This window comes from Meles meles, chromosome 8, assembly GCF_922984935.1.
Source record: "Meles meles chromosome 8, mMelMel3.1 paternal haplotype, whole genome shotgun sequence".
Lineage (NCBI taxonomy): Eukaryota > Metazoa > Chordata > Mammalia > Carnivora > Mustelidae > Meles > Meles meles.
The window spans coordinates 8,985,292-8,996,296 of NC_060073.1; the positions used below are offsets into that span (position 1 = coordinate 8,985,292).

At 52.1% G+C, this 11,005-nt stretch overlaps 1 protein-coding gene and 1 long non-coding RNA gene across 2 annotated transcripts; one reads left to right on the forward strand and one right to left on the reverse strand.

The window, feature by feature from the left end:
- Nucleotides 1-837: 837 nt before the first annotated feature.
- LOC123949551 lies at nucleotides 838-6,916 on the forward strand. Its single transcript, XR_006820058.1, has 3 exons — nucleotides 838-972; nucleotides 4,173-4,295; nucleotides 6,512-6,916. It is a non-coding gene; the product is annotated as an uncharacterized LOC123949551 (long non-coding RNA).
- A 108-nt stretch (nucleotides 6,917-7,024) lies between these two features.
- Nucleotides 7,025-10,480, reverse strand: SCGB1A1 (secretoglobin family 1A member 1). Its single transcript, XM_046017073.1, has 3 exons — nucleotides 10,371-10,480; nucleotides 7,726-7,913; nucleotides 7,025-7,164 (listed from the first exon to the last, which is right to left on the reverse strand). Exons 1-3 carry the CDS (start codon nucleotides 10,423-10,425, stop codon nucleotides 7,132-7,134), a joined length of 276 nt encoding a protein of 91 aa, XP_045873029.1. The 5' UTR covers nucleotides 10,426-10,480; the 3' UTR covers nucleotides 7,025-7,131.
- Between the last annotated feature and the right edge of the window lie 525 nt (nucleotides 10,481-11,005).

Below are 11,005 nucleotides of genomic sequence, written 5' to 3' on the forward strand. Positions count from 1 at the left end.
CCTTTCTCCAAGGGGATCCGCCAGAGAGTGAGGGCAGATCTTTCTTGGGAGTTAGGGTTATCTCTCTGGGGACCACGTGGTGACCAATGTGGTCCCGCCTGGAAGAAGAGAGATGGGGATAGAAAGGGTCTGTAATATGCTTAATTTACTGTCTTGGTTTCCACTTTGGTCTCAACTCTTCCACCGGAGGCTCAAAAGTAGGACGCTGTACTGGATTTGTATTTGAGTGCTTCCCCCCACCCCCAACCTTTTGCTTACTCCCCCAACCTTTATCACAAGTAGGCAGAGAGGCAGGCAGAGATAGAGGAGGAAGCAGACTCCCCGCTGAGCAGAGATTCCCAATGCGGGGCTCGATCCCAGGACATTGGGATCATGACCTGAGCCGAAGGCAGAGGCTTTAACCCACTGAGCCACCCAGGCGCCCCATCAGATTTTCTTTTTTAAGATTTTATTTATTTACTTACTTGACACACACACACACATCTTAAGTAGCCAGAGAGGTTGGCAGAGAGAGACAAGGAGAAGCAGGCTCCCCGCTGAGCAGAGACAAGTTCGAGAGAGGAAAGCAGATAAAAGGGAACATGCTCCAGGGAGATAAGTTTACCACAGAGCCTAGATGAGGCGCGGTGGAGGTAGGGAGATCCCCCGGGCTCTTGGGGCTGCAGGGGCAGGGTGGGAAGAGCCCAACAGCCGAGTCTTGAAGGAACTACAAATTTGCTAGATGTAGCAGATACAAAGACAGGATGCCCAGTTACATTTGAATTTTAGATCAGAGATGGATTTTTTTTTTTTAATGTAGCTGTGTCCCAGAGAGTGCACGGATCATGAAGGGTGGAGGGTGGATCTTCAGGTGACTTTGACAAGAGGGGGTACTTCAGTCCGTGGGAACTGCCTGCAAAGGTGTGGAGATCTGAACAGCATGGACATGTTGCCTCTTTTGGATGTAAACCTGTGTGTCTTACAGTAATGCAGGTAAGTGTCACCTGAAGAAGGAGGTCTGCCCACCGGGAGGATCCTCTGTCCTGCGCTGGTGGCATCTGATTTCCTGTCTGCTCACCCTTCCTTCCATTTATCTGTCTTCCATAGACCACACACTTGGGGTTCTCTGGGGGAACAGATGAGCTGTGGGACCTCGGTCTTCGTCACCAGAGGACCTGTGTCAGGGGACATCCTGCAGAGGAGTTTGCACACTGAGCCTCCAGACCCGTAGCTGCGACCACATCACCTTTATTTTTAAAGGTTTTATTTAAGAGAGAGAGCAGGGGAGGGGCAGAGAGAAGGGAGAGGGGAGGGAAAGAATCTCAGACAGATTCTGTGCCGAGTGCAGAGCCCGAAGCGAGGCTCAGTGCCACGACCTGAGATCGTGACCTGAGCTGAAACCAAGAGTTGGACACCCAACCGACTGAGCCACCCAGGAGGTCCCAGAAGCCCATTTATTAATCTGCTGTGAGGAAAGTCTAGTAGACTAGACGAGCATATTCTCCTCTGGAGGGAGAAGTCCAGGAAGTTGGTGGGTGAGCACAGACTCAGTATGTAGAGCCTGGCTGAGGGGACACCCAGTCAAGGCTCCCAGCCAGCGGAAGTGGCGGTGCTCCTCCTTCCTGCTCAAGACCGCCCCATCTCTCGGACACTGCTGTCCAGCCCTCCTCTCTGGCACGCCAGCCCTTTCTGTTGGACCAGTGGGGCACAGGGCATCAGGTTCGATTTCCACTTACTTGATGCCACCCACGTTCTTCATGTGACTCCCTCAGCTCCTTGGCGGAGCACGGGATGTGGCAGAAATCTTTTCTCTTCATTAGGGGCAGTCTCTTGGTTCATCCCCGTAGACGGTGCACTACATCCACGGTCTGGGAATTCGCCAGCCTCATTGGAGGGCAGCCTTATTCCCAAACCTCGTCCACTGCTGCACCCCCAGGGTAGGTGGGGGAAGCAGGAGCCTTGGAGGCCAGAGCCGCAGGCAGGGCCCATCTCCGAGGAGCGCCTGCAGTGCTGGGTGAGGAGTCTTTATCCCACTGGAGATGCGTAACAGAGAAGGATTTTAAACAAAAGCCTGGCATTTCTGTTTGATTTCTGGCAGTCATCGGTAGAGTATTGTGGAAGGGGGCATGACTGGCATCTCAGAGATGATTTAGGAGCTGAATAATGACTCCCAAAGAAGCTCACGTCTGAATCCCCAGAACCTGAGCCTATGTTAGGTTCCATGGCAAAGGAGCCCCAGGAAGGGGACAAGGTCAAGAGACACTGAAGACATGGACTTAGAGACTGATTGGACACTTGGGGCTGGGGTGGGAGCCCGAAGACCCTTCTCCCGCCCAGTACCCCGAGGCTTGCTTCTCATCTCATCTGTCCCGCCTGGCAGCCCCTGACTGAGCCTCCACCCCGTCCCAGGGCTGAGGAAATACCTCTTGAACCTCTAGGGCCCCGGGAGGGAATCCTAAAGGACACTCCGTAGTTACGAGCATCACAGTTAACACAGGATGGTCGGGCGCCGCAGACCCACAACCTCAGATATGTTGAGTTAACTAGACTTTTGTGAAGGGCCAGGAATCTCTTCATTTGGTGGGGAACAGATCTCAGTTCCAAACCCCAACACTGGCCACTGTGCATGAATCTATTTTTAGATTTTTTTTTTCCCTGCGTGCACTATAGTTTTATAATTTTAGTCTGCTCATGGAAAGATGTAGGGTGGCTTCCTATAGATGATTCATTCTCACAATGTCCCATGTGCCCAATGGTGTGCTCTGTAAGTGCTTGGGAGGAGCGTTTGCTAATTACCTGTTTCGGGGTGCATTGTTTGTGGGGCCCCGCCGGCATCCAGGTGTGCTTTATCGTCCATCTGAAGCCACCGTGAGGGGCGGTCACCCTACAGAGGATTACCACCCACATATCCCCTGACCTTCACAAACAGCATGCCTTGCCTCAGCCATAAACTAGGCATAATTTTATCCACACCATCTTGATAAAGTTGATGAGGGCTGGTTTTGCTTCCTCTTCCTGCCTTGTGAGTCATTTAGAGATTTTTTTTCTGCCAGCCTAACCTCAACTGTCTCATGTGTTGAGAGTGGAAAACTAGCTCGTCTGGTGATCAGTCACTTCAGGGGACACGTTGACTTAGAGCAAGGGCACGCGGGGATTTTGCAATGTGACGGCCGGCGGTGTCTGAGACTCCCAGCCTCCTTTCCTTCTAGAGTGAATGTTCTTTTGTGGGCAGATGGTGGGGGGTGACAGACTATTTTCAGAGGCCACGTTCACCCACATTCACACTGTAGTGGATAGTGTGGTCGAGGAATGTGGTCTTTCCTTTGGCTCCTTAGAGGTATGAAGGCCAAAAGGAACACAGTGCTAAAAACACAGTTTCTTGAGTTTTTATTTATTTTTTATGTTTTTGCTTTGTTGGGATGCATCGTAAGTTTTTTCTTTAGAGGCTTTGTGTGTAATGCTTCTCAAATGCAGGAGGCTTACAGTCATTCACGGGCCTCCCTGTGTTTTAGTGTTTGGCATATTTATAGTGAAAATGGCTGATTCTATCATTATTTTTTTATATGATACAGGGGTGGACAAACTTTTCCTCCACCTCTCCTCTTCCTTCTTCAAATGTAGAAACCGTTCTTAGCTTGAGGTCCATTCAAAAACAGGTCATGTATGGGGCACCTGGGTGGCTCAGTCTGCAAAGCGTCTGCCTTCGGCTCAGGTCATGATCCAGGGTCCTGGGATCGAGCCCCACACCAGGCTCCCTGCTCAGCGGGAAGCCTGCTTCTTCCTCTCCCTCTGTGCTCTTGCTCTCTCTCTCTCTCTGTCAAATAAATACATACACAAATAAGATCTTCCAAAACAGGCCATGGCTTGAATGTGGGCAGCTGGCCAGAGTGTGCAGACCTGAGCTCCAACTTATGCATAAGCACACGCAGACAGAAAAGAACCCAACGAACATTCCTTCAGTTCCCCCACTTCCTTCTGCTTTCTGGCAACGTGCACCACACAGATTCGTGCTCCTTCTGCGGCTGGGGCCAGTTCATCTTGCATCCTGCTCTCTTAAAATCGAACAACACATTTCCGTGTTGACTTCTATCCTCGTGGACCACCTATGTCTCGAGGCCCCTCGAGGCGGACACTCGCTGCAGTGTGATTGTGCTTCCTTTCGTCTCGAGGTACCTGTGTCGTATCTGCCCTAGGTAAACACTTAGGTAAACACTTCCCTGGCGAAGAGGTAATTAAAATTCTGAACCTTTTATGGCCCTGGATCCTTATCCGTTTGGACGATACTCACCCAGGTGGATGGCTCATGGGAGGCGAAGGTATGTGAGCTGATGATGGCCTGGATGCCAGAGAACCCAGGGCCCGAGTGGTGAGGGAGTGAACGTAGGAGGTTGGAGAGTCAGGAGGCCCCCCACCAGGCTCCCACCTTCTGCCAGGAATCTCTTTTGGACTGGCCAATCTTGATGACCTGCTCTGGAATTTTTACCACCGGAGTGCCTCCTTTGTCCCACAGTCCCTCAGCATTGTTCCACAATGAAGGGTGGGGCCTGGTGGCCTTAGGACGTGTGTGTGGACGTGTTTGGGGGCAGGAGGATGATGCTCATCAATCTTCTTCATTGGTTTGGCAGATTCCTGCATCTGAAGTCTCGTTCTCTGCAGCGCAGGGGTGGGGGCCTGGGCTCTGGAATCTGGGTTGTGTGAAGACTAAATCAGAAATGGCAAGAATGCCCCCCAGCAAGTAAGCCATCTAGAAAGATAATGACTAGGTTGTGCTTTCTGCAGCCAGACTTGAAAAATGGGGCAGAATGAGGTCGAAGGTCAGCTCCAGCCTCCCCCACCCTCTGCCTTGGCCCTCTTGGGTTGTAGATTCTGCTGGACTCGCCCTTGGAATCGTCTGGGAATGGAATTAATACTAATTCCCAAAGGGCTGACACGTCGCTGGCACCCTTGGGCCGGCGGCAGCTTTGTTTGTGGGACTGTCCCTGTGATTTCTCAGAATTCTGATTTAAAAAAATTTCAGAAATCAAATTAAAGCTATCATATACACGATAAAAGGGTCCAAGGAAGGCGCTGTGTTTCATCATCTGTCCAAGGGAGTGCTCAGGGCTGCGGTGTGCAGGGTGTGGGAGCCCCAAGGCCCCAGTACCGCTCCCCCCCCCCGCCCCCCATCCGCTCCCCGACACCTTGGCCGACACCGCCCCCTAGAGGCCGCGGCAGCCCCGGGGCGCTAAGGGCGGGGAAGGCGGGTCCCCGCCCGCCCGCGGTGCTGGCTGGGAAATTCCGACTGAAGGGCTCTCTCTCTCCTCCGCCCCCTCCCTCCCCGTGCTCCGCCGGTGCCTTTTCCGTGCCCGCCTCCCCTCTGCACGTCCTCCACTTTCATTCAGTGTCCGCGGATGGTGTGGCCGGGCCGGGACCGCTTGCCACGGAACGGGGAGGGGGTGTTTTTTGGTGGGTTTTTATATCCATCCACACGGGACACAACTTTTATGACAAGTTCTATACTTCGCACATTTTGTTCTAGGGCCATTTTGTAAATCAATCAACAGCACTTCCGAGCTGTTGGTGCTTGGGGCTAGTACGAAGGCCCCGAGGTGGGAAGGGGTTTTCGCTCTTAGAAAAGCAGGGACCTGAAGGCTGGCAGGGAGGGAGGGAGGGAGGGAGGGGAGGTGGTGGCCTGAGCAGAGGAATAAGCTGCAGGAAGGAGGGTGGGAGGTGAGAGCCAGTGATGGGCAGGTTCTGCATTTAAGTTTTTTAAGAGCCCTAGAAAGCTTTGAAAGGTTTACTCCGTGGTGGAGAGTAGCAGTGGAAGGGGGTTTTCATGTGATTAGAATAACTTTTTTAGTTGGGAGGAGAATGGACTTCAGGGGTACGGAGTGTGAGCTAGGGGGCCCCTGGCTTGTGAAGTGACAGGTGGCTGGTATGGCCCAGTCGGGGGTGGACCTACGGACATGGAGTTCCCAGACAGCTTTGGAGGCCGACCCGCTTGGCTGGATGCAATGGGCACGGTCCAGGGTCGGGTCAGGGATGCCAGTCCTCCTGGCTGGAGCAGCCAGAAGCCTACATCCTGGAGGCCTGATGTAGAATTGACTGAGATTAGAAATGACCTGGGGTGAGGGGCGGAGCGTGAGTTTGGTGGGACAAGTGCCGTTTGAGAGGTGGGGTAGATGGTCTGAGGAGGAGGTCTGGGCTCTTTTGGGAACAGGTAACAGAACCTAGAGGAGAGTTTCTTTAGACAGCTTCTGAGTTTTCTCCTAGGGTCCAGGGCTGGGTTCAGTGGGGCTTTGAGAAGGGAGTGAGGTGTCCCAGGCATCCTCCTCACTCCTTGCCTTACGCTCTGTCCTCCTCCCCTGGTGGCTGGCTCCTGTCCCCCCTTTAAGTCTCCTCTCAAATCCCAAGATGGGGCCTCCCGAGCTACAGTCGGCCTGTCCAAGCTACTCTGGGTCGCATCACTCCATGGATTTCTTTTAGGGTGTTTGTCGCTGTTTCATGTACCTGTTTGCAGACTTATTTTATTTTATTTTATTTTTTTGGCCAGAGGGAGTGAGCTTTCCCATGGGATTACAGCCTGCGGAGAGCCGGAGCTCCCGTTCATTCACACTGCCGTACTCGGGCCTCCGCACGCTCCTGGCCCGGAGCAAGTGCTTTACACATACTTGTTAGGTTATGAAATCTGCTTCCGGGTCCTCAGAATGCCCAGAGCCACTATGCGCACATCGAAAGTGCCAGCAAACATCTAGGGATGGATTTCATGCCTGAAGACTCCTTTGCCACAGAAGACGGATTCTTTCTGCAGGAAAGTTGGCTGAACAGGGACACAGGGAAGGGGGCAGGGGTGCAAGTCAGGGCGCGAGAGCATCACCCTGTGGACGGTGGATAGCAGTAACCCAGTGCCGACCAGCCCTGCGTCTGTGACCATCCTTAAAGGAAGACTGATATGAATGGATGGCCACTGCCTTTCTCTTTGCACCTCCTGAACTTACCCTCGCAGTGGACGACCTCCTCACTCTAGCAGGTGAGCAAAAAGAGGCAGGGGTGCAGGGCACAAAGGTGAGATGCTGAAACTTTATTAAAGGGAGCCAGGCTGGGGACAGAGTGAAGGAAATGTCCAGGGAGCCGCAGGAGCTCCAGCAGTTGGAGATCTTCCGCTTCTAACTCCTAAGCACACGCTGGGCTTTTTAAGACTTTGCCCTAAAACAGACAAAACAAAACAAAACAGACAAACAAACAAACAAAAAACCAAGACAATAGTGAGCGAAACTCAAAGTTAGACCAAGGTATCTGCATGTAGAGACCTCAATGTCCATTAAGAGGGTCAGTAGCTTGAGAAAGAACTAAGCTTGTAAGAGTTTTGATTATGTCTCAGAAACCTCTTAAATTATGTCTTAAAAACCTCTTCCAGGGGCGCCTGGGTGGCTCAGTGGGTTAAAGCCTCTGCCTTCGGCAAAGGTCATGATCCCAGGGTCCTGGGATCGAGCCCCGCATCGGGCTCTCTGCTCAGTAGGGAGCTGCTTCCTCCTCTCTCTCTCTGCCTGCCTCTCTGCCTACTTGTAATTTCTGTCTTTCAAATAAATAAATAAAATCTTTAAACAAAACAAAACAAAACAAAACAAAACCTCTTCCAGAAGGACTATTTGCACTGGGATTTTCCTTTCTGGATTAGAAACGGCTCCAAAAAAATGGGGCGAGGCTGTAGCCCAGGGACTGGGGGGATCCGCTGCTAAGAGGCACAGGGGGAAAGGAGCTTTTTACCGTGAACTTTAGGATGTTCTCTGTGGTGTTTGAGGGGAGGGTGTCCACCAGATTCCTCAGCTGGATCATCCCATCTTTCATGTCTGCATCTGGGACGAAAAATTCAAGCGCAGCCTCGTAACTGGAGAGTGTGCCCACGAAGAGGGTTTTGATGACATTCAGAAAGGCTGGGCAGATCTCTGCCGAAGCTGAAACACAGGAAAGAGAGAGAACACGTGTCCAGGCCCCTTTCCAAGCTGGCTGGCCCCCGGGCTGGGCCTGTCCCAGAGGCAAGCGGGCGGGCCTGTCAGCAAGAGATAGCAGCCTTTTGGTGGATGGGATGGCGTTGAACGTGAGTTCTGGTGGTGCTCCAAGCAGTTGGTTCTTTGGCCAACTGTGGGAAGACTTCCCGGGGTTGCAGCCAACTTTTCCTGGCCTGCCCGAGCCCTCCTTGCACTTCCTGGGTTGCGGCAGGGCCATTTGCTACTTGTTCTTTCTGTTAGAGTTCCAAGCATAGAGGACTGATAAAAGTTGTTGCTGATCTGATCTTTTATGCAACAGTGGGGCTTTGGGAAGAGGCTACCGAGGGTTTCTGGTTGTTGTCCCGCCAGAAACATACCTCTTACCAATGGTTAGTGGTGGTCTGGGCCACTTGCCATGGGGCGGGAGGGTGGGTATGTGGCAGATTCAGGCTCTGTTGGGAAGAAGGACTTGTCCGGGCCAAGTGCAAGCCCCTGAGCTGGACCAGGAAGAGGCGTGCCCCATGAGCTCTGGGCCCCTGTGGTGGACTCAGCTGCCCACATGCCCCTTGTGTCCGTGCCCGGCCCCACTATGTTCCCTTCACCCGCAGTACTCCCCAGACTGTGCTCCCCTTTCAGGCCCCTGCCCCAGGAACATGGGGGAGAGCCACCGGTTTCCACACCCTGAGTGTCGGTCCCCATCCTTGAATTCTTTGCCTTGTGTGCAAGTTCCCTGTCTGGACTCCAGGGACTCCCCAAGTGGCCACCCCAAGTCAAACCCTCTGCGGAACGTAGAGCCCTGTTTTACTATGTCGTCTGGGAAGTTACTTTCTCTTTGTGTGGTTCCGTTTCTCATCTGTAAAATGGGAATAAGATCCCTATTTCTTAGGGTTATTGTAAGGATGTAAAGGGGTTCAGAACAGCGGCTGGCACATAGTGCCGAATAAATGGGGGATATTACTATTCTTATTATGATATGTGTGCACACACAAATATACAAAAGCATCCCAGGTGCACCCCTGCCCATATTTCAGCTCTATCTTGCTGAGACGCCCTCTCTGTTGACAGCGCTGAGGTGTAATTAACATACAGTTGACCTTTGAACAACGCAGACTGAACTGCGTGGGGCTCCTTACATTTTTTTCAATAAATGGATTGGATTTTTTTTTTTTTTGAGATTTGTGACAATTTGAAAAGACTACGGATGAACTGAGTAGCCTAGAAAAATTGAAAGAATTCAGAAAAAGTTGGGTATGATTGTCAGAACACAGTATATAATACACACAACGTACAAAATGTGTGTTCATTGGTGGTTCATAGTATCGGTAGGGCTTCTGGTCAACAGCAGGCTGTGAGTAGTTAAAAGCCAAAAGTTACAGGCAGATTTTTGACTGTGTGGGGGGCAGTCAGCACTCCCAAGCCCTGTGCTGTTCATTGTATGTCAACTGTAGATGTCGGTCCAAAATGATATTATTTCCCCTTAAAAACAAATATCTCTACATAATAGTTGTCCCCATTGCCTCTTGGTTTTGGTTTTCCAACTTCCCTGCCACTCCCCAGGGTCATAGACTTATTGCCATGGGTGTCATGAAACTTTCAAAGTGAACTAATTGAAGTCTGCTAAAAAACTTTTTGTTTGCTTACTAAAAGTAGAAGAAGCGAATACAGAGTAAAAACCACATAACTCAATTCCCAAAAGAATAGGGGGCCTGGAGAGAGGTGGGATCCTCCTCCCTCCTTCCCTCCTTCCTTCCCTCCCTCCTTCCCTCCTTTCTTCCCTTCCTCCTTCCCTCCCTCCTTCCCTCCTTCTCTCCCTTCCTCTCCCCCCACCCCTCATTCCTTTTCTTTTAGCGACAGCTGCAACTATTCAGAGACTCCTAATCCTTTTGGCAGAGGACAAAAATGTTTAGAAAACTCCTCTCTGGGTTGGCAGTCTCCCAAAGGGAAGATCCCTTTCTAGAATATTCCTCTCCACCCAGAATGGGAGACCTTGCCTTAGCTTGGATTTCTTTTGGAGGCATGATGCTCTGCAGCTCCTTCTAGACCCCTTGGTTGCCAGAGTGGTGTGGAGACCCCAAACCTGAAGGCCGCACTGTACCAAGGTCTCTTGGCATCTTGGGGTCTCTCCAAGACTGGGTTCTGAAGAGCTCATTGTTCCTATTCTGTTGGTCATTGAACACACATCCATTATGAGATCTCTTCCATCCCTGCCTCCAATCTGTTCCAAAGCTGCAATTCCGAGGTGGTTGGCCATGGAAGGTTGGACCCCTTCTAGGTTTCCTCACAGGCTCAGGGTGCTCCCCAAGTTCCCAAGATGGGCCTGTTCACAGACCCGGCTTCCTGGCTGGGGGTCAGCATTCCAGTTAAACAGCTGCCCCCTGTTCTGAGCAGAACTGAGCCTGGCTTGGGGGAGAACTGGGAACTCACCAAGGCTGCAGCAGAGAGCGAGGGAGGCCAGGGTGAGTATGACAGCGAGCTTCATGGTGGGCAGGAGGCTGGCAAGTGAGGCGCTGGCCTGTCTCTGGATCGGGGTTGGGGTCTTGTGTGAGACATGCCCATTGGGGTGCCTTCTTAAATGCTCCAGGCTGTACCTGGAGGGAGGGAAGAGGGCAGGGCTGGGCTCCACTGATGGGACCACACTATTTACCTGGGTATCAGCTTGGTGGGAAAAGTAAATATTCTCTTTTCGCAAGCCGGTTTCTTTCCTCGTTGGAACTGAGTTCACACAATGGGGCACTTGGATGGGGAAACCCAGAGTCCTATGTGACGGCCACAAGGGGACTCAAGTTAGAGGGTGTGGGGACCTGGCTACCCTCTCATTGAACCTGAGCGCTGGGACATTCCAGATCAACAGAGGCAACTGCGGAGTCCTCCAGGACCCATGACCCCAGGGGAAACCGAGGCCTAAGGCCCCTCACACATGGCGTCACAGGATGAGGACTTGGGACTCCTGATGCTCCATTGGGCTCCTCCCATCGCCTTTCCAAAGATGGCAGCCGGAGGGTCGCTTGGACCGGAGCATCTCCGTGGCCAGACTTAAGGGAGACCCTGGACTGAGGCAT